The following is a 27,258-nucleotide window of genomic DNA, read 5'->3' on the forward strand; positions in this document are numbered from 1 at the left end:
GTAAACAGTAGTTATGACACAAGTAAAGCCACGGCAGTTAAAAACTTGTGTTAAAGTAGATATCAAGGAGGAATTAAGAGAAAGGAAGGAAAAAGGAATTTCTATTTGAGGACTAAGAAACCACTTCAAAGGAAAACAACTTCAGGACAAAGAATCTGAAGCCACAACATTAATTTTTGTCAGTGTCCCTGAATTATCCCTCTGCCTTTTGGAGCATCCTCAAGTATTACAGCAGCTGGAGGGGAACAGTGTGAAAAATAATAGAGAAATAATCTCTTTATAAGAAGCAGGGGCTAATACCCAGAGGTGCCTTGACAACAAACAAATAACAAATCCCTTGCACAATAGAGAGGTACTCAAATAAGGCCGCACGCCTGCATGACACCAAAGCCTGCCAAACAAAGCTTCCCTTGTAAGCCCTGCCCACTTGCCTGCAGTAGATAAATACCACTAAACCTTTCCAAAAGAAGCTTAAAAAAAGATCCACAACCCAACAACAAAACAGAGCACAAACAAAAAACATCCATGGGCCTGCAGCCTTGGCTTCTTGCCCTGCCGAATGCCCAAGGCTGAATTGTCTCTACAGACATGCAGCCAGTAAAGACAATTCAGAAGAAAAGTGAAAGCCACGGCCTGTGCTAATGTAAATCCATCTGGCTTGATTGCTAGCCCAAAAATGAAGTGGAGTGGAAACTATAAAGTAATTTTAATATTAGATACCATCCTGCCCTGAGTCACGCTCATCTGTTTCTTTATAATGCTAGGTGTGCATCTGATTGAAGTGAAGAGCAGTAAAAAGGGTGAAATATTCCAGGTGATGCTCAGTGACCTGTATGTTGGCATCCCATTGGATTTCCACTTGAAAATTCCACTGAAAGTGAAGAATACAGTGACTAGGATGGAAGGGATAAAATGAAGGAAGGGGATGCGGACTGGGGGGGAGGGAGGAAGAAATATCAAATCCGTTATTCATCTTAGGAAGTGAAAGAGCAGCTTCACTGCTGTTTCTTTCTTTAGATAAAAATTGAACATTTGGGGAAAGTTCCCGTCTTTGTTTCATTTATTTTCACCATTTATCTGAGGGGAGCAAGTACTTTGAGGTAAAAGCTGGGTTTCTTTCAATGTGTTTACAGTGCAATGATGCCCTCGTGTGATGCTGTACTGCCAGGAGTGATGGTGTGAACCGACATGTATCTTCTGAGGAGTAGAACAATTAGAGCTTGTGTTCTTTAAGGTGACTCAAATCACTAAGTGCTGCCTTTGGGCTGTTTCTTCTGTGTGATGGGAAGGAGGTGCAAGAGCCTTGTCCAAACACTAACGGGCTTTGTTAAAGCTGAGTCAGGCAGGCTACCTGTTCTCTGACTTAGTGGTGCTGGCTTTGCTAGGAGTCCACCTAAGATGAGAAAGGTTACAACCATTTTAAAGAACAGGTTCATGAGAGGTGTCTCCTATGTGCATTATGAAGAAACAGGGTTATTAATATGATTCTCATCTCTTATGCTGAACAGTAAGGAGGATGCTGACATTTGTCCTCTGAAGAAATTGACAACAGCTGGATTTATTTCTTTTTCCCCTAATGGAACACTGTCTTTCAGTAGATGGGCTGAGCAGGGCTGTTTTGATTTCTTTCAGGTGAAACTCTTGTCAGTTTGTGGCACTTCTCTCCAAGCAGCACTTTATTTCTCTGCTTTCTTTAAGAGATAAAGTTGTCTTTTGGGGCATCAAAGTACTTCACACACGTTGCCACAGCCGCTCCTTGCAGAGACTGGCACTCTTCCCTTTTGAGGCATTCTGCCAGTTATTTAAGAGCAGTGTGACAGTTGGGTCATTCCTAGGTTTTTCAGCCACAATTTTGCTTTAAATTCCTATGTGTTGGTTTTTTATTGTGCCTTAGGCAGAGCCTGGAGACTGACTTCCCATCCGCATTACTTATGTCACTCATTGTATGTCACTCAGTAATGCCAGGATGTGTGGCTGGATGAAAAGAGATGCTGTCTGCCAGGATCTTTGTAAGTGCCAGATACAAAGGTGTGTGGGGCCAAGACTGGATTTCCAAAGTACTACAATGGAAGAAGGAAGCAGTAGTAGTAAAATAGATAGGGAATTACATACTCCATAGCTGAAGCCACTTACATAGAACAAGTAGGAAGGTTTTGAGCTCAGAGAACTTTATGGTTTTGTACCTAAACCGTCATGGTTACAACATCACTAGAGCATAATTTTGTAACAGGGCTGGAACTTGGTTTATGTCATTCAGCTGAAGAAAATGAAAAAGATGGGGTTTATTAAACCCTACAGCCTGAGGCTGCTTTTAAAGAATGCAGATAGAAACATCAGATCTTGTTTTCCTGAATCCATTGCGTATTTAGTTGAGTTTTGAAGAACAGCTTGTAAGAGCAGCAGTGCCATGGTATGGCAAGATGAAGTAAAGAATGTGGTCACCAGAGGAGAAGCACTTGGTAAGAAGTGTCAGCGCGTTTGAGTAGGCTGGTTTCTTTTTCAGCAGCAAGCAGTGGCATGTGGTCTGATGTCCAATGGTGTCATCCCTGCAATTGCTGGTTGCACTCAAGAGGCTTACTAACCACTAACTGTCAATGTTGAAGATTTGTTTGGCAGAAATGTGATTGCTGCATTGATGTTTTCTTGTGTTAAAAGCACTGCAAGGCTCTCAGAAAGAGAAGAATAGAGCAGTGTCATGTAAGCACTCCATCTTCAGTGCCTTTTGATCCTCGCTTTAAAAGTTCATAACTGACAAACGATGCTGCACACCTTTTCAGCAAATACACTATGTTGTTCTTAGAGGGGCTTTTATCATTTTAAAGCTGCGATGTTTCTCTCTTTTTTTTTTCCCTTCTCTTTTCTTTCACTTCCACAAAGCAGATGCTTTACGTTTATAGATTCAGTTTCTGTATTTCAGCTGAAGAAAATGTATTTTCTTTCTCTCTGTCTGAGTGCAGTAGTTGCTGAAAGTGTGCCAGTGCTACTAATCACCTCATTGATGGGACAGCCAAGCACTTCCAGTGCTTCTGCATTGGTAGGTTCATTTTCCTGCACCAACAGATGGGCAGCATAATATAACTTGGAGCAAACTGTGAGTGCTCAAATCTACCCTGGGTACTAATGTTACCCAGGGGACCACCTAGCAGCTGGGGAGCTCAATGCTTTGGTTCTCTCTAGGGTTGCAGAGAGGCAAGGGAATATGATGATTACATGTCTTCTCTTCCAGACTTCGGTGAACTTCCTCTTGTACCCACTTCAGAGCCAAATCCTGCTCTCCCAGAGCTTGATGCTGCCTTCCATCTTGATACAGGGAAACCCTGGGAAAGCAGTGCTGTGGGACAACGTTACTTAAGGGGGAGGTTCAGGGAGGATGCTAACCTGGTGCACGCAGGGCCTGTTTTGTGGCTGAGGATGGCTGAAAATTATGAAAGCTGTATACACTGTAATATTCACCATATATAAATGGTTTAAATTGAAGTCCTTGAAGATCAGAGACTTAAAGAAATACACTCTACTTCATTCTTGGTGTAGATATCATCCATTGTTGACATAAAATACTGGTTTGCCCTAATACGTGTCTTGTTGAAATTGGTGGGAGTAGTAACCATTTCATAGAGTGGTACTTGAGTTAAGGCGGAATTACATTTAATGGCCTGTGCCCTTATACTTGTGATGATCCATCTGAGAAAAGGCAGTGCTCACAACAGGATGTGCTGCACAGCATGGTCAAGTATGGAGCAGCAGAAAGGGGGGCACCACACTCAGCCATCATCTTCTTGCTGTGAGTAAACTGGGAAATAACAGTAGGTGGCTAAAAAGAGGCGCTTTCATTGACTCTCTTTAAGGAGTCCCAAATTGGCACCCCAGGAATCAGCAATGGCAGGAGGACCCTTACTCTGAGCCAGTACCAAGTTGTGCACAAGGAGGCACGTTGTGGGTGTGTTAGAACACTTGTGCTGTTGTTCTGAAAACAGAGGAAGGCTTTTAATTTCTGTGCATTTTTTAAGCTGCTGATTCTGCTGTGGTTTTGAAAGAAGGCAGTTTTATTGTCTGCCCTTTATATATGAGTACACTGAGGTGTGTGTCTTATTCAAACACTCCGCTTTTGGCAGAACTAAGGATTCAAGCCAGCTCTCCTTCTCTGACTTACAAAAATGCCCTACCCACAAGGTTACGCTCTCTTCTTACATATGTATATTATGTATGCATGGTTAATACCCATGAAATCAGTACCTGAATTTTCTACAGTCTCTTTATCATCCCGAGACATGGGTTTTTTCAGCTTCTTGCTTTAGAAAACACATTTTGTTTTGACTTTTCTCATAATTTCTATTAGAAGTAGTCATGGTTTGATGTTAATGTTTGCAGCGCTTTTGACACAGTCTAAAGGATGAATATCTGAAAGCAGCTCTGCTTCGTATATTCTGTCAGCAGTTTAATGCCATTTCTCTTGCTGAGCAAGTGGATTTGTCCAGAATACAAAGCGACTGCAAATTCCTTTAAAACCTGCCTCCTGTGTAGCAACTTGTAGATGTTGTGAAGTATCAGAGGAGTGAAAGAAGACAGGGTTGGGGTGTTTTCCTATTTGTCAGTCCAGTTTTTGCTCACGTAGCCTGCTTTTGCTAAGCTCAACACTTTGGACAGAATTGTTCAGTGCACATCGCATTTATCAAACACTTTGTGATTATTCTTCCTTTGGTTGTTAGGGTGTTTTTTTCTGGTCAGAATCAGAATGTCCTTCAATGATTAAATGCCATTTCTGAATAACAAATTAACCTTGTTATCTATATAGAGAACTCTGAATTCATCAAAACAAAAGATGAAGACTGTTGCTCATCATTTGAAATTGTGTAATCACAGCTATGCTGAGTTGTATGTTGATTAAGTGGAAGATGATTATAGAGATCCGTCACTCACAGATGCAGTAGCACCCAGGGCAAGCACAGATTAAATTTCATCCCAATGTTACAGAGGTTTTTGAGAACAGTATTTGAGTTCCCACTTGTTGTGGGAAATGCTTAAAACTGTGTATGTGCTTAAGAATGTAAGAGGTTGGTGCCTGAAGGAGCGCTCACAGCTCCTGTGCTTCTGGCAGAATCAAGCAGGTAGACTGATAGTTTGTGTTGAGACACTTCCCATTTCAGTCCTACTGTTTACTCACTCACCATACCCAGGCATATGGTTTACTCACCTAAGTTCTTATACCGCAGTCATAATTAGCATGATTTCCCACACAGGAATACACACATTAGCTCTGAATTGAGTAGATCTTTTCCTTCATTTTTCTTTTGCAACTGGCGAACTGGATCATGGAGCAGGATATGGACAGGAGGAGAAATGGGCAAGTTCTGTTAGGACAGGATAAAACACAGACTGCTGGTACCTAACCAAAGATGAGCACATCAGGGCTACAAACTGGTTTCTTCCAGTTGTGGTATCCAGAGCTGGGGTGAAGTACTAGGGCTGGCATCTTCTGCTTTGTTTCAGATAACATATCTCATGGGCTTCTGTTTGCATTTGCCTTTTGAAGCTGGTCAGAGTTTAAAGTTGAAGCAGTTTTCTATCTAGAATGAGGTCACTCAGAGGTCCCTACATCAGTACAGTCATTATGTCAGTGAGGGCTTTTTCTTCAAAGCCTGAAGCTGTCAGTTAAGTTGAGAAACTGAGAAATGGAGTTAAGTCTATTATCGGTACTGTTTCCCTGACAGAACAAGATTATCCTCTACCATACAGCTTCTCTGGAAGATAAAGACAGTGTAAAAGTTCGTGGTTTTGTTTAAGATAAGTTTAAAATCTGAAGCCTCTCACTACAAAGCTGAGGACCCCATCTACTCCAAGGGTCTGTAAGGCAAACTGCAGAAATACACTACTAGTTTTCTTAGCAGTGGGTTTTGTTTGGGGTTTTGTTGCACATGCTGAAAACACAGAGTGCTGCTGTGCCCAGCTGCGGTTACAGACCAGGCAAGAGGAGAGGAGCACATCTAATACACAGAAGCTGCTTGTAGGGCCAGCTGATGTCCTTAGGCTGGTTTAGTTTCACTCAAGTCAGTGACGTGATTGTAAATTTACAGCAACCAAGCTGAAAGTACAGTTTAGTTTTGTTGTATGAAGGGTACCAGAGGAAAAAAGAGAAGGAAATAGGGGATATAGACTGTGTGCTAGTGATGCGTTGTAGGGCATGCTTCCTACAAAGCATCAAACTGTGAGTGTTGGGCACTTAAGCAACTTTAAATGTAGAAAAGCACTGATGATTGAAGCATGGGCATTTCTGCAGGCAAGGAGGTCTTTTACCCTCAGTGGCTCTTGGAAGTGCTTTTGGAAGCATTCCTTATGATTTTGTAGAGAGAGACAAATTGTTACAGTGCATCAGGCTGGATGCATGATGGAACATTTTAGTTGCACAAAAGAAACATGCTTCTGGCTGGGGTGCTTATGAGTTATTGGGCTTTCAGATGTGAGAATTAACCCTTATAAGTCATTGTTACCATTGTGACCCATCCTCTTTTCATTCACACTGTTTGAATTCCTTACCCTTCTAGCTAAACCGTATTATAATTGGATCAGATCTGTTACAAACTGCACTGAGGAACAAAAGGGTGAGGCTGTTCTCCAAACTGCAGAACCTGATTTCAGCTGGGGGTACCTTACACGGTGCTCAGGTTACATGAAATACAGCAATCATCTCTTGCAGGATTCTAGAGGTTGACATCTGAGTACTCCGGAATGTTCTGGCAAGGTTAACGTCCATTTTCACACATCAGCATTTTCAGGCTTCACCTGAACTCAGACGGTGGGAGATTGTTTCTGTGCATTTGCCGTCCTCACAGTTCTGAGGAAGGGCTTCTGGTGCTTTGCAAAGATCATCCAAACCAAACCCGTTAATTGGAGAGTTACAGGACCTCTGCTGCCTCTCCACTGCCTTTTGGTGTTCCTTCTTTGTCTGCATTGGTACGCTTCAGTGCATTATGCCTGTTGTGAAGAGGGTTAGTGATGAACCCAGTTCTGCATCTTCATTGATGGACCCAGTGCTACAGCTTTGCCAAATCTGGCTGGACAATCAGGTTGTAGTGGTTGGTTTTGAGATCCCCAGTGCCCACCCTGCATGTCAGCACATACTCACAGACATGGAGCTTTTCTCCCTCAAGCATCTTTGGTTTGATTTCATTATGAAGAAATGCTTAGAAATATGCCACTTTTCTTCATAAAGTTTATTAAGTATTAAATTGTTTTATTTGGTATAAAATGGGTTTAGCGCATTACATTCCAGGTTACTGTAGCTATAAAGATTTCAGTGTCAATTTATGAGATTTGTGGAAAATTAGAGGCAGCAAGACTTCCTAGGTAATCAGGAGAAAGAAAACCCACCCACACTGTGTGTACTGCCTGAGGTGATGACTGCTGATGAGATAAGTGTGATGTACAGTTCTGTTATGGAAATTGCATAAGCAGGGAAGATAGCGGGTTCTTCAGTAGGTCTTCTCATGGGGGTTCTCAGAAGCACATCTCCTTATTCAGCTTGGAGTTAAAAGGAGTTTTTAAACTCCAGTTAACACTGGAGAACCAGTGCAAGTGAGAGCGACAGTGTAAAGTTGAGGTATTGGCAGTGCATCGCTAACAAGCCAAAACCCTACAAGGCACTTAAATAGGCATTTAATTTTAGCTGTGCGAGTGGTCCTGCTGCAGTCAATGGAATAACATGGAGCTGTAGAGTTGAGCAAGCAGTGAAGTGCTTGGCTGGATCGGGAGCTACAGGCAATTGCAAATTGCATTTCTGCCCTCGGTAACGCCATTCTGCATCAGCAGCAAAGGCAAGGAGTGATTTCCTAGTGATCTCAAAGGATATAAAAGAAGATTTCTAGTAGTGCAGTTTACCTTGTGTCAGCAGACAAAGGCAAAATGCAATCTAATAGTTAAAAATAGAAAGTAGTTTGGAAGGTCTAAGTGGAGGCAGTCCACCCAGGGATACAAGGGAAGTCCATAGGCCTGCCTCTGGGTAGCAGGGAGCTGCCTCTGAGCAGTAATTGCCAAGGCTTTGAGATCCCCCCAGGATGCTGCATCCCAACACCCTCGGTGCAGCTGCCTTCGGAGCTCAACAGTGTTGGAAGCCAGTGCATGGTCACTGTGATGGGTGGGAGATGGCTTTGCTGAGAGAAGGTGAGTTTGGGAGCAGCTCCCTCCACCTGGGCTCTTCCCACCAACCGCTGCTTCCTCTGCTCTCTTTGTTTGCCTGTTTTAATCTTCCCATTGTATGACGGCTGTCCAGGGGCCAGCTTAAAGGTAAAGTTTCCACTTTCTGTTTGAGGAAGCCATTTGCAGAACATTTTCTTTGGAGGTGCTGTCACATAGTGCGCTCAGTTCTGGCCATGGCACCCACTCAGTAGTAGCTGTTGCTTGCCGCCTACTCTTGAGTTTATTAATATAAACCCATGACTGTACCTCAAGTGCATTAAGTCTGCTCTGCTTGATAACGCCTGGTGTACTGCACATCCTTAGTGATTACAAGCAAAGGAAGACGTTGTTCTGTTGTGTCTTGGATTACCAGAACTTGATGCATGATGTATTCATTGTTTTTCCCCTTGTGAGGAGTTACTAATTTCCACCTGTATCCCTTGCCCTGCAGTTACAGTAATTGTAGCTTGAAAACTTTAAGGAAAGAAATACTGTTTGAATTGATTCTAATTCTGCATCAAAGCATCATTAGGCTGGGTTGAGCCCAGTCTTGCCTGCTGTATTTTTAATGCTTTCATGACAGCTGGAGAAGTAGTTTGCTGATTGTCAGATTTGCTTTTGAGCCATGGTATTTTCTTCCACAAGTCTTTGTAAACTTGATATGCAAGGTTCAATCCCCCGACTTCTAGCAGGCTTCTTTAATTAAACTGGCTTAATGGAGAGCCATGATCCTGACCCAGCAGCTTACACAGACAGCCCCAGGTTTTTGGCAGGCTTTAGAAGATGCCTAGCTTCACTGTGAAAAAACCTTATAGTAGTAGAGAGTTTGCCATAGTAAGCCAGTAACTGTTCAATATTTAATTACTTTTATTGCTTAAAAAAACCCCAATTTATTCTGAAGCTAGAATTTCTTTAGCATTATCTACCAATTATTAGATTTCACAATGTCTTTTTCTGATACATTAAAGAGCTGGGACAGAGAAGTTCTTTCCATGCAGCTGGTTATCAAACTCTCAGTTTGACTTCTCTCAGAAAATAGATTGGGCTGCTTAAGTCTCACTGTATGGTCTATTTTGAGATGTAAAAACCCAATTACACGATTTAGAACACCAGTGAAATACAGTTCATTTGACAGAGGAAGAAAAGGACTTTTTCTTGGTCCATCTGCACAGACTTTGTCCCCCCTGAGATTTGACCACTTTGACAGGTACAGGTATGGGACAGGTTTACCTGCAGAGCTCTCTGGTGATCTGTGGCTACCACCTTCAGATGCTCCCCTCGGTTGTGTTACCTGTCTATGCGCATGGATGCAGGTAGACACTGAATGTATGTGACATGTTCTCTCAAGGGAGAAGATGGTGTTACTGAGCCATCCCCTAGGCATTTTGACATGAATCATCACAGACAGTGGGAGACAGTATTTAGACAAGTCCAAGAACAGTGTCTTTATATTCTGGTAACTTGTATGTATGTGCCAGGATGTGAATTTATTAGCCTGTGTTCTGGGAACCATCAGTAATCTCTGACTAATCAGGAAGGAGGATCCCCGTTAAACTGCACTGGAGAAGAAATTAAGAATGTATTTCTTAATTGGAAGGCAAGGTTGGTTGCATTCATCTTACACCACACAGACTGTTTATCTGACTTGGCTTCCACCCATGGTGGCTCTGTGGTGCTCATGGACAGGCTGTGTGTTCACTGGAGCTCTGTCTTTGCCCACGCATCCTGGTTCACCTGGGGCTGCCAGTGCTTCTGAGCGCCTGATTCCTGTCAGAGCACCAAGGAGGATTTCTGAAGGTGAGGAAACTCATGTTGAGCGCAGATTCTGGAATACTGAGCAGAACTGATGTGTCGTGGCCAGAAATCCTGCAGGCATCTGCTAGTGAGGGAAAACTCTGTGCCTGTTCCATGCAGAGCCCATAGACTGACCATAGCTTCTTGCCTTAGGATAATCTTTCAGCTAAGGCACTAGCCCAAACACTGGAAAACCTGAGTTCATTTCATTTCCCTATATTCAGCTTTTGTCCTGTGGCAGGTGGGAGAAAATACTTCTTTCTGCCCATGTCCATCTTTCAAAGGATCGTTAAAATGCTTCTGGTGTTTCAGTATGTGCATGTGTAGGATCTGGATGTCACTGAAGCTTTCATAACTGCTGTCACATTAACAGCCACAGTCATCCTCTTCTAAAAAACCAAAATTCATCCTTTAACAGGCCCATGCCAACAGAAGTTACAGTCAGGGATCTTGTTTCCAGCAAAGCCAGGTGAGAATACATTGCCTCCTCTTTGTCTTCATTCTGAACCAGATTATGGTTCCCCTTAAGCCCCAGCTGTATATTTAGTCTTCCCAGATCTGTCAAAATGACACAGGTTTTATTATTGTTTAAACTAGACTGTATCATATTATAATTTACCCAGATTACAGGGCATTTGCACGATCGGCTCCAGCAATGGTAATCTTTCGGGAATGGGAGAATATGGAGAGCAGGGGAATGAACCAGGATAGGCACAAACGCCTCTGGGTAAGGTCCTTACCTGGCCCAGGTGAACAAACCATGTCACCATAGTCTCAGCAATGGGACTCAAGCCCCCATAAAGCCCTTTCTCCTGCAGTGTTACAGGGTACTTGAATCGCTTTTTAAGCACAGCATCCTTCATACACTAATGGAATTGCTCAGCATAGTTGAGTCATAGAGCTGTGAGGAGTTGGTTGGCAGAAGGTGGCAGTGACAGGAGAAATGGGGAAGGGAAACTGTTGTTGCCATCACCTGACAGAGCAGATGATGAGGCTGGAATTCCTCTGCAAATGGTGAATGACAGGAGCAGCAGAGCATGTAAACATTGACACAGGGCAACAAGGCAGGGGTTTGATACAGTGGACACTGTTGTTAGCACTAGTGAAGAAATCCCTGGGGGCCTTGACTGTGGTTATTGCTTTTGTCTTATTTCATCTCTGTAGAGGTATTACAGTGCTTGTGACAGCCCGGCTCTGAGAGAAGATGGAAAGAGATTATTTAGAGGCAATGGGACAGACAAGTGGATTGTGTTCCATGTTACTCACAGCAAAGATGCTCCAGGGCAAAATTAAATGAACTGAAAGTCCAGAAAAGTACCTCCATAAAAATGATGTAGAGCTGTATTTTTCCACGTTTTCTTATACATGATAGACAAAGCAATGCAGCCCTTGTAATTATTTTTTCTATCATCCATCCCATTTTACCAGAAGAGGGTTTTTAACAGAGAATTGTATTCAAGTTGGGAAAGAAAAGTAGGAGAGATGATTATTTCTTTGGCAGCCCAGAATGTTTCCCACAAAGGCTCTACAAATAAATAGATAAAACCTGGAGCTCGGTAAGTGCAGAGCTTGCGACCCAGCAGGGATAAAACACATCAGCCATGTGATGAAAGAATTACTTAATCCTGTGGCACTGTCCTTTTCAGTGAGAAATTCAGACTTTAATTCAGCAAAGTGGTATTTAATGGCTGCTGCTGATCTCCAGAAATAACAAATGACTGGAGTGGCAGAGGAATTGGGTTTATTTATGTGTTTTAGCCAAGCTGTAGTTGAGGTGTGTATTTTGGAGTAAAACTATAGCAACTCTCTGGGAACATAAAATGCCAAAGGACATTAAGTAAACTCTCTATCTATTCTAATGCAATACTTTGCTGGTCATGTCTGACAACCTTTTGTACCGATACCTGTATTTCATGACTCTGCTCTATACAACTGGCTCTGGCTTGCTCTGTTAGACACAAGTCAAGCAGTGCCATGTTTGTGAGGGCATATTTGCACCATAATCACTTTCAATGTGTAGCAATACATGAAACAAAGAGGGAACAGATTCTGTGCTGGGATTGGGAGGGGTAAATAAGGACGGGATTGAGGGGGACGGAGAAGCACGCTGTGTTAGCAAGTTGTCTTCATATTCCCTGAAGTCATCGTCTGACATATCCTAGGTGTTCTAACCCTTTCATCCCAAGAAGCTCACAGAGGCAGTGGATTTTTATGAGGACAGTCATCAATGAAAACCAGTTTACTTTCATTTCCATGTCCATGAACTTGGGATACTGTTCTCCAAGCTCACAGCGGGCGTCTGCAACTCATCCTTAGGTGTCAGGATGAAAGCCCTTGGTTAAGAGCAAGGAAGGATGATACAAAAACATCCTCCTAACCTCTGCTGAGCTCTGTCTTACAGTTGTCTCCAAGGGCAGGAACAGACCTGCTGCCAGTTCCCAGCATGATAGATGTGTGAGGTGGAGAACAGGGACTTGGCTCAGAGCACGGCACTTTCTCCTACACAGTTTGTTTTTAAGGCTGTGTCTGATGGAAGGGTTTCTTATGTAACCTGCTCACAGCAGATACTGAGTGTGTAGGTCCCCAGCCTAGGAGTGAGAATGATGATGAATGATGTAAAGAAGCCTTAAAAAGGCAAAAAGTAAAGGTCAGTGTCTCTTTATAATCAACAAATGGTATTTTTGTCTGCAGTATGACAGTAATTTTCCAAAGCTTTTGGGGGAAAAAAAATACAGATTTGGCAAAAGAAATTTATGGCTAAATTCATCTGTTGGGAAAAGGGAGTCCATTAAATTATGTTCTCAAAAGGGCTATTTTCAGATGTTGTTGAAACAAAGTCTTTTGCTTGATCTGAAATGAACTTTCTGTATTTTGAGACACCTTGAAATGCCAAGCACATTTTTGGTTCAGTTTGAAACCATATCTGTATCTATTGTATTTAACTTCCAGAAATCTCTCACAAACAACATCCCTTATTTGCTCAGCACTTTAATAATACAGGACACTAGCTTGGCAATAAGCTAAAGCTAATATTTACAGTGTTCAATTTTGAGGACACTTTCAGCTCTGGGGAAAAACGCTGCCAAATGTGTATGTGTATTTTCACATCCTTATGCTAGACAGAATGTGTCCCGTCTAGTTTAAAGAACAAAAACATGCATAGCAATCCCTTTTTTTATGTCACCATCAATACATTTCTGTTGGTTTCATTATACAGCAGCACAACAACAAAATTCCAGAAATTTAAAGAAAAATCTTCCAAACTACAGAATTTGTTGACTAAAGCCTAAATCTTTGTAAATGGGAATAACTGGTTCTGAAGAAATGATATGAAAAGAGCCAGTACAAGGCTGGGTCTGGTCTCAACTGAATTTTCCCTGGAGAGGCAGCAAATCTACAAATGTGACAGCCTGCTTTGCAGTCCTAGGATTTGGAGATTCTTTAGGGAGTTGTCCTTCAAAGCACAACCAACCTTTTTCTGTTGTGATTTACCCAAATCACATCCCTTTGCCAGCTCTTTAGGTGTCAAAGCTCTCTGTTCCTATCAGTGGCTTAGTTTGTCAGGCACTTCACAGCCTATGATTAATGTTATCATCTGTCCATTAATAGCAGCAATAAAGCATTTAAGCAGAGTGAAAGACTAGGACATAATAGCACTTTCTTCTGTTAAAGTTCCTCTTCTCTGCCTTTGTGCCCTTCCTCTAAGGTAGCCAAAATCCTTCCAGGCACGTGCTGTCCTTTAGTCAGAAGGGTGAAGTCAAAGCACATTGTAACAGGCTCAGCAGAGGGGTTTTGCATCCTCTTTGTGTTGTTCTTGCAGTATGAGAACACTTGTGTGTGTTTCAAGGGGAGCAGCGCTGGGCGAAAGGGCAGGGTGGTCAGAGGTGTGCTTTTTGAACTCCAGACATGCTTCATGTAGCTTATTCCAGTTGTTTATGGGCAGTTCCCCTCCTTCAGCACCTTCCTATGGCACTGGTTATGTTTTTCCTGGGAGGAGAATCTTAATTGTGGGTTTGCCATCTGAAGTAAATAACCATTCCCATTGAAAGCCATGCCCTGGCACATCTGTAGCTGATGTTCATTAAGGATCTGGCACTTACTGTGTGAAAACAGGATGTCATCTGAATTCAGATGGTTTAGTGAGCAGGTGCTTATCCCCACCAGATGAACTTGTCCAGTATAAGCAGGTGATGATTTGTGGGTATTTTAATATAAATTGCATATGTAGTTTGCTGATGTGATTTAAAATGGGTGTGTGGGAAAGGATGGCTGGAATTGCTGTAATGATTTGTTACTGCTTCTGCTAGCAAACTATTTTTTTTCTTATTACACATGATATTTTATTAATTCTCTTCCTAAAGATCAATTTTCAGTATAAATTTTACCTCCAGTTTGAGCTCTGCTGATCAGAGTACAAGAGAGAATGCTTTAATCTAGCATCACTAGACTGGCTGGTTTCTGTATGTAGGAGAGACAGGTTCCCACTATTCCTTACATCAGTATTACTTCTGCTGTACCCTTAAAGCACTAAGACTTAGTGAGATTTATGGAACTATTAAGAATGAGCTACCAGCTATATCTCCTGGATGATAATATTCACTGTTCTGTGTTCGTATAACTGTTCCCTTGGGAAGGTCATGGAGGAGGAACAAGATAGAATTAATGCTTTCAAAAACAAGAGTGCACCCTGCATCATCAATAATACCTCTGCAGGTCACAGGTGCCAAACATGAATTTACAGAGATGGAAACTGTCCCAGCTCTTCCTGTTTTTCATCAGCACTGCTCTGGAGATGTGGTAGAGATGAGGAGAATTCACACCTCTCATATTATGCAGCTTCCTTAGAGGTCCTGGTGAATGAACATCTCTGCTGGTGAGGCTTCTCCTCTTCACTCTCCTTCAGGTGCCAGTGCTTGAACAAATCAAGTCTTTTTTATGCCAGACACCAAGAAGCCAACTGATAAAGGTGCCTCATCTATGATGACTTTAGAATGTGACCATCCATGGTACTGCTTCGTGCTGTAACACAGAGTCCTGTGCCTTCTCATAACCATATTCAAAGCTGAATTTCAGCTGAGACACCAGATGTCTTCATGGTCTAAAATATTAGCAATTAATCTCAGTTTGTAGCATTTCTGCATTAGAAGAAGCTTTTACTTTAATAGCCCTTTTTTGAAAGTGTTATTCTAAGGAGATCAGCATGCTAAAATTTGCATTGTAAAAGATTGTTTTGGAACAAAGCAGGATCTAACGAGCATATAGTAAATCCCTTGGCTCTGCAGCAGTCACAATAAGCATAATAGCTCTGCCTGAATGAATCCCTTGCAGCCTAAAAGCTTTTTTCTTTAAAATGAAATAGCAACCCTGCAGGATTTAGTGCAGACAATATACAAAGATCATTTAAGGGCCTGTTGTGGAAAGAGAAAATAAATGAGGATGAATCCACTTAGGGTCTTTTGAAAAGACCCTTTGTGATCACTTCATTAGACAGTCTGTTTCAATATTTTCTTATTCCAGAATGACTTTATTCTAATAGAAGCATCAATAAGTTCCACTCTTTATTCTTTTTCCCTGTGGTCTCAGCTAAAATGCCAGGAAGCATTTTATCATTTTCAGCCTTCTTAGTGAAGGTTGAACATGCAGTCAGCATCACTGCTTTAGTAAAAGACTAAAAGTGTGAACTAATGGTATTACACAAGAAAGGGGAAGTTGAAAACTTTTGCCTTTTGCTTTCATCCTGGCTTACCTTAGGTAATAGTGAAGGCAGATGCTATTAGAGGTTCTGCCTAGTTTCAGGCTAGTGTGTTCGCCTGCCTGTTGGAAAAGGTGCCTTTGAGTTACACACTTGCTATCTGCCCTTCCTGCAAAGTTACAAGTAGTTTATCTCCCAGGCATACTTATGGTAGGCACCCTAGACAGTGTGAAAACCATTTCATTTGACATTTGAAGAAAGGCAATTGAAATCAGAGACAGTGAGGTTGCCGGGAGAAGTGGTGGAGTCTCCATCACTAGAGATATTTGACATGGTCCTGGCACCTGGCTGTAGGTGGACCTGCTTGAGCAAGGGGAGGTTGCACCAGATGACCTCCAAGGTCCCTTCCATCTTCAGCCATTCTGTGATTCTGTAGTTGAGCTGCTGCATGCACTGGTGTGTGTGAGTCCAGACTTAGTATGTAGGTTTTTTTCTCCTCTTTGAGAGTTCAAAGAGTTTAAATCTGGAATTTGTGTCACAAAGAGACCAGCCACACAGGTTTCAGGTGTGGATGTCTCAGTTCTAGGGCCCTGCTTTGGCAAAGGCTTTTAATTTTGCTGCTAGATTGGAGGTTGATTTTTGCTTTAGTTTAGACAGAGGAAATAATCCCTGTTCACCTGAGATACCAGATTAAAACAGGAAGGACTTTGAAACATAAAACAACTCTTCCAGACAAATCCAAAGCTCAGACTGTCCTCATTTGATCACAAACCCAAAGCCCAAACCTGAATATAAACTAGGTGTATACAAACCCCATCTAAATACAGCGGTCTTTGGCTTTAGCAGTACCTTAGAGATGTGTTTAAACTAGTTAATGTAATGGGATTTAGCCAGATCTTGTCCTTTGGACTCACCACTTTTTTTTCCCCACTGAGGAGATGAATTTCTTGAAGAACAGTTGATTTCTGAAGCAGTTGTTGCTTTATGAACAGTGTCCATAGGTGACAGCACCACTACTCTGACCCTCTCTATTCTTGCTAATCTTCTCCTGGCAACTGACAGCATCCTTCAGCCTGTTTGGACCACTGCTGCGCTCAGCTGGTCCAGTCTTGGGCCTCTTTTATGGCATCCAAGGGAGCACTGGACTATGCAGCTGGTGTAGTGGTGCTTGTGTGGAAGCAGAGGAAGCTTCTGAATCGTGCACAGTCAGTATTATTTGATGGTTTGGTGCGGGTTAATAAAGCTGAGTCTGGTAAAACAGGTATTGTCCTCAGAACTTCAGTGTTGCAGGAGCTCAGTTGCAGTCTTTCTGCTATAAGCATAATGTACATAGTATGTCTTTATCCCTTGCTGAGACTTGAATTTAGAGGGAGATTTTCTCTATGGTCTTTTGGGATGAGTGACAAGAAACAACCTAAAGAAATCACATGAATGAGAAGTGAGGAAGAAGCATGCCAGGCTCGTCTTTAACACCACTTCATGTATCCCATGTGGATTGTAGTTTTCCGAGGCCAATTTGTTGAATTTTAGCAGTTACAGTACAAACAGTGTCTGTGCTGACAGATCTGCAGGGATGACTGACAGCAGTTCTGTTGATCTGGGGAGAAATGAGTAAATCTGTAAGAAGGCAGAAAATTATTCTCATGTAATGTGTTCTTGAAGAATATGTTATGAGAAGCATCTGCCTGAGACAATAACCAAACTAATTTAGAGATACCAAATTGCACTCACGTTATACAAGGAAAAGTGATTGGGGCTTGCAGAACCCAACGTATCTGGTGTGAGGCCAGAAGAAGGTACCTGCAGCCTCTTTCAGACTTGAGAATTCGGAGAAAGGAGAGTTTTTGTCTCTAGTCTGTGGAGTTGAATGCTGTGCCTCAGAGCAGTCTCCTTTCTGTGCCTGTCATCTGTGTGACAGGAGCTCTCCTGGAGCATTTTGAGGTGCCAGCATTCATTCATTTGCTAAGAAAAACAAGTCTGAAAATTAAAACCTTGCCCTTACTGGGGCTGTCCTTTCTCCCTGTTCCCATTGCTCAGTGCTTCCTGTCCTGACAGACCGGAATGCCATCCCTAAGTGATAATGTCAGTGAGGTTGATGGTATATGAGCAGCGCTTACCTGCACCTAAGGTCAGCAGCCCAGGACATGCCAGTGTTTCCTGTACACCGTGCTGTGAGGTTGGCTGCTTGGTTATCACCTGTCAAGCTGCCATCTCCCAGAATTCTGCTCCCTAAGTGCTTTCTGGGACTAACAGATCATCTCCCTACCCTTTTCCAACTGAGGGATGTGCCAACATCCTGCCCTCAGCAGAGGGTGAGCTGCTGTCCCCGCATGGCATGTGGCACACTGATCCATCAGGATCTGTGGAGTCGCTGCATAATTCTCCTGGTGCCTCTCTCAGGAGCTACCCCAGAGCCATCAGGTGTCCATTTGTGCCAGGAAGGATAGATGTCATGATCCTAGGAGTGGGAATGAGGAGCAGGCTCCAGAGCCCAGTGATAGAAGTCTGTATAAGCATAAGCTCTGCTGTCATTCCTTTGAGTACAAACCAGCTGTGTTTTGCCATCATTTCAGCCTCATGCTCAACTCCGGCCATGCTCTGCTTGCCTGTGAAGGCTCCTCTCCGGCTCCTCTCCAGCTCCTCAGGAAACAGCCTCATTCAGAGCAGGTTGTCTTTGACCATGTCGTGGTCATCACTGCAGCAGGAGTTCCTGAACCACCTTGGTGTGGAGTGACACTTTAGCCTTTGCCATGCCAGTTAGTGGCTCTTTCAAATCTGTGTGTAAAGCCAAACCTATATAATGTGCACAGTGCAGCCAGCCAGGGGCATCTGTCTGCTCTTGTTTCCCTGAAGGCTTTTTGCATCTTCTATCCCCCATCACCAAGGTGTTTCAGAGCATCTGGAATTCTCCTTGCAGAAGGGATCTTACCTCGCATGGAATCATCAGCTTCTTCTCTAGGCCTGCTTTTCGCAGAGGTGCAATATCCTTTGTGAAAACTCTGCAGAATAGGGGTTTATGGAGATTGGATTGGTGGTTAAAGCATATGGGACATCTTTAATACAATTTAAAATCCTATCCTCTCCCTCCCATAGCAGCTGGTCTGTTAATTTATCAGACTTAGTTCTTCACACACAAAGTTTATCTGTACAGCGAGATAGCAGTTGCTGAGTGTTTCTCTAGGACATGTTTCAATTTCTTCATGCTTATCTATTTTCTGCTGCAAGGGGGTTAGCAGAAGGGTTTTATCTCCTCACTGGTGTCACTTCTGAGATCTGGGCTGGTGTGAGGTTCTGTGTAACCTCTAAGAAATACGTGAAGGACAACCTCTAAGTTTGCTACTGGAGAATGACCAGAGAAATGTGAAAGAGTAAAGCAATGTAAGTCATCACTTGAGTGTCTTGTAGCAAGAACATTGAGGTCCTGCTGCCTTTCCTCCTCTGACAGCAGTTCATCCGTAAACATTAGAAAACCCCAGTGGAACAAAAGTAAGAGGTCAGACTCCAACTCTGAAGAAATTAAAGGCTAATCAAGTATCTATGATGTAATTGTTTCACTTCCCTGCAAAGAGCCATTTGGAATCTGCCAGGAAACCTCACAGTCGGTGACTCAGCAAGAGGATGCACACCCGCTGGAACTCTGTTTTGGGGAAAGCAGCAAGCTCCAAGTATTCATCACTGGGGCAACTGAAATACTAATAACAATCGTGAAGAGATAATACTAGTGCCCAACAGGCACCAAAGACTCGCATGACTGTCTGCTCTGTTCTCTGTATCTATGCTTCCGTCTTCAAATCAAGTAGATGCTGAATAAGCCAGGGAAAAGAAAGCATGAGGATTGCCCCAAGTCAAATTCAACCTTCCACGAACACCGCTGCTTGTTCCCAGCCTTACGGGGCAGCAGGAATAGTGGGATTAGGTATATACACACCAGGTATTTATGTTGATTAGTGACAGAATCAGCTTTTATGTGTGAGATTCTGTCACACTCCCTATGTATTCGCTATTAGCAGAGTATCTATAAACTGCTGTTAGCAGGAGTTGAAACCAAAAAGGCAAGGACTGCAATGGAGACAATGTTGGTATCAGTCAATCAAGGACCCTTTTGAGTCCTGTAATTTGCAAGCATTGGTCAGAAGTTTATCCTGAAATCTTAGGCAAAATGCATGATCTGTGGATCTTGAGATGTGATTTCTGCCTTTTTACAGTTCTCTTGGCAGCTAAAAGCATCTCTCATGTAAGCTGTTTTGTCCCAGCATGGAAAGCTTTCTGCTCTGTAAGTGCACCATGAAATAGCACAGGCTATTTTGAGAAATGAGTGTTGGGACTTTTCTGCACCATAATTATGGCTGCCTTTGAAGATGGTGATAAAAATGGAGCTGATGGACAAAACGGGACCACGTGTTTCATTTTCCATATGACGTGTTTGATTATGACAGCCCCCTTGTTTCTAACAGCTTCCTATGTGAAGTGAAAAACAGAGAGCACTTTATCCAGCACATCTGATTAAATATGGCTCTTTAGTCAGCACTGAGAATATGTGAAAGAGGGAATAGCCATAAAACGCCATTAGAAAAAATATAAAATGTCATGTTATGAATTGCTTTGAAAAAACAGTTTTCAGTGAACTATGTAAATTGTCAATAGCAGAGATGCAAGGACTGCAACTGTGCTGTATTCATGCTCATTTTTGGTTTCTAGAGTGGGCACTGGGAGAGTTGCCACATCCGTTAAAGGCTGGAGGATAACTAGTGAGCTCCTGTGTTTCAGATGGGAAAGGATCTTAATGTCAGGTTTCAAATCTGCTTTTAAGAATTCCTTCTGATGTAAACCTTGCTGGTCCGTGGGTGACTGGAGAGGCCAGAACTGCAGCACCATCTTCCTATGCATATTTTAATTAAGATTATTTGCAGTAATTGCAATGTTAAGAGTTATCTTTGTGTCTGACTTCTCTGTACGCATGGGTTTATGTTACACAGTGGTGTTCAAGTAGCTGAGAAGGGCCCAGTGGTGCTGCTGTTGTGAGTTTACTACCTGGGCTCTGTGTCCTCCTGCCCTTCAGGTGCTGCAGCTTTAGCTAGGAAGTACTCAGACTTTATTCACCTTGAGGAACCACAGATTAATCACCCTGTGAGAACCCATCACTTGGACAGTCGGTCGCAGTGATTAAAGGCACCTTTATCTCCAGACCACATGCACTCAGGAGTGCTGTGAGCCCCTGGCCTCCTTAAAGTTTAACAGGCAGGTTTTTGAGGCTTTTCCAACTGATAAAACAAAATATTCCATGGAAAAGGCTGTCTAAGCCATTGGCAAAATGTCTAAATGAGAACAAATACCTCTTTTTAATGTTGTCAGAAGATGGTGTTTTGCAGCAAAGGTTTGGGGTTTCAGTTTAAACTGACCTTTTAGATTGAAATATGCTCTTATTAAGAAAAAACACTTTTGGGGTAGTTTTTTTGGAGGGGAAATGGAGGTGACAAAGAGCATGTGTTTCAACTAGTGGAAACATTTCAGGTTGATGTTATCCTGACAATTTAGGTCAGCAAAATTCTGAAACACATGGAAGTTCTTTTATGATAGGAAAATCTTTTCCAGTCCTGCTGTAGGTGTGTGTGGGTAGTCTAGGAGACATCCGTCTTTGGTAGGCTTTGCTTGAAAATAGAAGAAAACATGAGATCCCTGACTTTTAAGAATTCCCACGCTGGGATTATCATAAAACGGGGATATCTGAGCTGCTTTGAGAACTCCTCCATCTCTTCTGTTGCCTTCACCCAGAAAAGTCTGAAGGGCGACTTCTGTGAACTGCTGCTCAGGTGGAGGGCAGACCTGCTTTTGTAAAACATCAGCCAGGTGCCAGCAAAAGGGCTTTGTTTGGGGATGTGCTGAACATCCACCTCTGGAGCACTGCCTCTGGCAGATCCATCTCACCAGTGCCATGTAACACGCTGCTGGGCCTACCAGCAACAAGAGAAAACACATTTCCTCATAGAATTCCTTCTTGTTTGGCAAGAGTTAAAGCATAGCAATGTATTAACCCTTCTAAATGGTGTGGCCAGTGTTGGTGATGAACAGTGTAGGTCATCTTAGACAACACACTGTCTCATCTGTTTGCCTTTGATGCACAGAATATGATGGCAATTGATTGCTGCAGAGTGAATGGTGAACACTTTTTGTAGGACAGCTGTATTTCAGGTGCACAGGAACAGCTAATAATTAGTGTCAGTAAATCACTGTAGCACCAACCACAAATGTTATAATTCAGCTTGTAATTTACCCCTGATGTGGGTACTTGTTCTTCTTAATACTTAATATGCCTGTTTGTAGGAAAGTTGATTGAGATAATTGAGCAGTGAAAGTGCTCAGGTAACACGGCTTTGGTAACATTTCTGTTGCCATCAGTTTTGTTTATAGCAGCCTAAAGAGCAACACTGAAATTAGAAATTAACTACAATTAGCAAATAAATTGAGTGTCTCTTGGAATTACTTGATCGTGCCTTAAAACGCTGCACAGTGTGATGCGAAAGCCAAGTGAGTCCCTGGGCTGTGGCAGCTGCGTGGAGCTGAGGCGCACACAAAGCAGGAGCCTCTCTGCTTCAGTGCTGCTGCTGCCCAGCATCAGCATCCTACAGATGCTTGTCAGAAGGGTTTTGACCCTGTACCTACCTTACCTTCAGCAGAGCCTGGGCTGCTGCCCCACAGTCCAGGTTTGGGGGGTGCACACTGTAATGCCAGAACCAAAGTCCACCTCTCCATGAGGATAAAGGCAGCTGAGTGAGGTTTTCAGTGATGTGCACCCTTGCACGGAGTGACCAAGACACCGTTCCACTTGCATGTTCTCAGTAAGTGAACCTTGAAACACACATTTAATGTTAGCAAATTGTCATGAGAGGAGTAACTTGTATTGGAAATACATTGTTATCCCAGAAGACAAGTCGTAGACATGGAAGTTGGTTTCCTCTGATTATCTGAAACATGTCTATCTGGATGTCATTTTGTGCTCACAGGTAGAAATAGTTTGCTTCCCATAGTAAGACGTTTTAAGAAGTCTGCTTGATAAATGCTGTAGAGATGTGTGTAATTATTTTTTCTGGCATAGTTTCATAGTTAGATGTGGAAAGAAATGGGTTGTTTAGTACTGTTCAAACGGGTCATTAAATACAGTTCTGAAGAAGAAAGGAGGAGAATAAACCAGTTTCAGGGGCAGCCACTGACACATTTCTTATCTGCTTCATGCAGTAAAACTTCCCTTGTTCCTTCATCCTTCATTGTATTTCAGAGCCTTCTTGTAGATAGAGGCAGACAGGCAATGGCTTTCTGAATTGCACGGGTCTTTCAATTCTGCAGCAGCAGGAGGAAGGCGCTGCTAAACCTCCCCATCCTCTTGATTCAGACACAAGTCTTCAGAACCACCTAAATCGCACATGACTGCTCTTCACTACTGGGATCTTGTCTGGTTTGGGGTGCATGTATTTGGTTGTACTAAGCTCTTCATTTAAGCTTAATTGCTCTGGAAAGGGAGAGGACAAGAGCTTTGCTTCATACTTGGCAGTGCATCAAAAGGGTGTGTGGGGATACAGAGACACGTCTGTTCTCCACTGAACAGCAACTAATCCTGATGAAGTGAAACAGGAGACCTTGTCTGGCCTGAAGAGAAATGGCCCCCAGTCAAGCAGCTGTAGCATTTATCTGGGCTATGGACAAATGGTGGGAGAGTGTATGCCTCCTGCCTCCTTACCCTGTGCAATGTACATCTGGCTGCCTCATGGGAAACAGCCCCACTAGATTCTGATGACATACTCCCCCCAAAAAACAAGTCATCTGGGGTAAATCGGTATCTCCATGGGAAGCAAATTTCCTTGAGTATTTCCTGGCTGTTTCCTTCCTTCCCCTCTTCAGCAGGTTTTTTGTCCCTTTGAAGAGCAAAACGGGGCTGAGGAGTAGAGGAAAGATTTGACTGATTGTAAATGTGAGGCAATGTAGAGATTGCAGATGGGGCGGTAACAGGGGAGGCTCCTGCTGCCTGCACCAGGATCCCAGTGGCAGGGTGAGTATTGCTTGGCCTGAGGCTGCTGCTGCCTTTTTCTGTTGTGTTTCCTTCAAAGCCAGGTGCCTGACTTCCCTGTGGATTTCATCTGGGGAGAATTTATCACTGATAAATAACTGCTTGTGTTGAATTTACAGATGAGCTAAACCATTTCCTTTAATGTTGCAGTTTAGTACCTTTTCCTCTTCAGGTTTGCATGAGCACTGGCATTTGAAGGAAATAAATCTGCTGCTTAGATAAGGCATTTGCCATTGCTACCAAAATATATAAATGACAATTACAAGGTCATTAACTATAGCAAGAGAAAGAAAAATGTGCCATGCATTAAATAGCTGACTTCCAGGATGAGCTGGGCAAATAGTATACTGACGTGTACTGCTCATTTCCCCTTCTGACCATGAAAACCAATTAATCCCTTTCTTTTTTCATAGCACTTCCCCTTTGCACTGGAAACCTCAGCATATGTCAGGCCAAATTTACGAGTGGTGCGTTTTTCAGTGTATTTCATTTATCAGATGTAAATTCTAGCGGCCAGTGATTTACTGCAGAACTGTTTGGGAAGCAGCAAATACATATTACCTATCAGAGTATTTAGCAAAAAAAAAAAGGCAAACTGGAGCAGAAGATTTTATCTGCCACTTCCCAAGCAATTTATCTTTGTCCCCAAGAAGGCAGCTTAGGTGAACAGCTAGCCCAGTGTTATTCTGCAGTGCATCTTGCCTAGAAATGGGCTCTTATGCTCTTCTGTGACTTCGGAAAGCAATGGATTATTGCTTGTATTTTACTACCTTTTATTTATTTCAGCTACATTATAGCACTGGGTGCAGACCGGAGGGAACTGAAAGGCATAAGCTTCACTCCCCCTGCATCACTCCGTATCTCACTGATTCAAAGAGAAAAGTCCTCATTGTTTCCCATCCCAGAGTTCAGACAGTAAATAATCAACAGGACAAACCTGTGCAGTACATCACAGCTGTGCCTGGGTGCTACAGTCTCCACTCAGCCCCTTTTTCCATCTTCATCAACTTGGGGGTAGAGAGGTAAGTGGCCATTTATTGCTTCTGATGTGACCAGGGTGCAGGTAAAGGTACACAGAACAGCTGCACCATGGGTTTCTCCTTCACTTGCTGCTGACAGGTGAGAGCTGAGGGGATATAGGAGCACTGGGTGAGAACTGCATCTGTTGTGCTCACATCCACTGCCAAGTGCAGCAGCAACCCCTGTTGCTAAATAAATGTGTTTCACTTAATGGCCAGATTCACCAGGGCACCCTGAGCTGAGACTGGAGTCTCTATTCTTGGGTACAATTTCCATGGGACATCCTGTGCTACCAGGTAAGTCAGTGCTTGTTTCTTACTGAAGGCAGGACAAAGCATGTCTGTGATGGGAGAATTGCTCTACTGAAAATCGGTGAAGCCTGCAGTGGCTGGATTAGAAAGAATAATTGCCTGACTCACAGTCAAAGTCTTAAGTTTCTATAATGAGCAAGTAAGTGTGTTTCTGTGCCCTTTTTTTCTGGTGGTATTGTGCATGTGGGTAATTTGTTTCCTTTTATTTCCCAAAGGTGGTGTTTTAAACCCCACATAATAGACTGTGGTGTGGAACAGGTAATGTGAGATACTGATACACACTAATGTGTATCAGACTTTTCTGGCAGTCACATTTAAACTGTTAAAAGTTTGTTGATTTGGAGAGCAGACACAGTAATCCCCACGTAGACAGCCAGACGACAGAACTGATTTTTTGAAGTTTCAGTAAAAAGCACTACGTTAAATTAGTCCCTGTGATAGAGGTTGCCACCTTACAATTTGTCTTCTGCCTAATGGTTCCAAGGACAGTGACAGTATGAAAAAGGACTTGCATATCTGTGACATGTAAATTACGTACCTAACACAGCCAGGTGCGTTCACTTGGGACTCACCTGTAGTCAGTGTGTCCAGGGAAAGGTGAGTTGGATGGTTGTTTGATGGTGCCCATCTCTGACTGGGGAATGCTCTACATACAGCCTCTGAAAAGAAACAGAAGAAAACAAATCAACCCTCCCCAACCTGTGACTGTTGGTTTCTTCTCCCAGGTCTGGCAATGTGGAGGAAGCATGGAGGTGTTACCCTGTTCCCGCGTGGCACATATTGAACGCACAAAGAAACCCTACAACAACGACATTGATTACTATGCAAAGCGCAACGCCCTGCGGGCTGCTGAGGTCTGGATGGATGACTTCAAGTCGCATGTTTACATGGCATGGAACATCCCCATGGCAGTAAGTACAGGTCACGCTGTCTCCCAGCCAGAGGCAGGAACATGGATGGGTGTTCCTACTTAGCTCTTGGAGGTGAAGGATAATTACTACAGGTGTACCAAGTGGGCTTAGCTTAAGGGGAAGAGTGCTTCCATGCTGGTGCATGCTTAATACGAAGAGTTCTGCCATGTAAACTTGCTTCCTCAGTGTAAGTTTTGTTGTACACCCAGGAGCAGTGACACAGATTTATAATTTAACTGGTGCAAAATGTTCCAGGTTTATGTGCTTCCTCAGAAGAAGTCATTAATTTGGAATGCCATTAAACTTTGAGGTGTTCATATGCTACAGCAGTGAGGACTACGGAAATGTCTGTAAATAAATATCATCATTCATCGTGGGGCTCAATAGACCTCACAAGCATAAAAAACAAAGTATGTAATAAAAGAATCACACATTAAATAGTTTTACTGTCTACAGGCTGCGAGTTGCAATGTGGACATATTCTGTTTCTCACTATGCATACGAATTGTAGATGGCATGTGGGGGCCTCTAGGAATCCATGTAATATAAATATTAGATAAACTGTAGGTTCAATTTATCACTTTATTCTGTAAGTATATCACATGCTACATCTCCACTGAGCATAATTCCTGGAGAGGAGAGGGATGTTATATCCCAGTCAGGTGGAAGCTGACTGCTGCTATATTCTTTAGTGGTATTTGCATCCAAATTATTCATGTGAAGGGGCACAGGGAGAGCAGCTGAGGGGAAGCATGCTCCAGTCTGCAGGTAATGGTGGTTTAGTTAACCCTTGCATGAGGGGCTGGTCCAGAGCTGATTGAAGCACATGGAAACAGGAATGTTCCTACCAGAACAGGAAGGTAAGTCTTTGTGAATGTTCGGTTATGATACAGAGTCCATCAAAGTCATGGGAGTCTTGTCAGAGACTTCATAGGATTTAGACTGTGTCCTAAATATCTACATACTAAATATGTACTTTGGGATCTAGGTACAGTTTTTGTTCATTCCTGTTGTGGTGTTGCAAATACCTGTGCCTCAAGAAGCCATGTTTCCTTCTTCTCCATGTGATGTCTGAATATGTCTGATGTTCGCATGTGTCCAAACTGTGCTCAGTGCTGTTCAGTATGGGACACTCTGTGCAGGGGCTCTATGAAGATGTGTTTTGGTGACTTCTTTTGCCATGAGAGGTAATTGCAGAGAATTACTTTGCCTTAACAAAGTAACTTCTTTCCCGCACAAGAATTCCATGATAGCTGGAGGGAAACAAAGCAGCATGCATTTAAGTTTTTAGGGCTGTTTTGG

General features: G+C 42.9%; 1 protein-coding gene across 5 annotated transcripts in view; it reads left to right on the plus strand.

Annotated features, from left to right (window-relative positions):
• Window positions 1–27,258, plus strand: part of GALNT9 (polypeptide N-acetylgalactosaminyltransferase 9) — a 141,518-nt gene that overhangs the window by 95,497 nt on the left and 18,763 nt on the right. For 3 of the 5 annotated variants that reach the window (XM_061355324.1, XM_061355325.1, XM_061355329.1), the window contains one exon: window positions 25,771–25,956. In XM_061355324.1, coding sequence (XP_061211308.1) covers window positions 25,771–25,956 — 186 coding nt within the window. Of the gene's footprint in view, window positions 1–24,156; window positions 24,737–25,770; window positions 25,957–27,258 lie in introns of those variants that run through there. The other 2 variants (XM_061355328.1, XM_061355326.1) reach the window with 2 other exon arrangements.

Source organism: Neopsephotus bourkii, unplaced genomic scaffold (assembly GCF_033783945.1).
Source record: "Neopsephotus bourkii isolate Nb327-2 ecotype Australia unplaced genomic scaffold, CSIRO-AGI_Nbou_v1 NB_795, whole genome shotgun sequence".
Classification (NCBI taxonomy): domain Eukaryota; kingdom Metazoa; phylum Chordata; class Aves; order Psittaciformes; family Psittacidae; genus Neopsephotus; species Neopsephotus bourkii.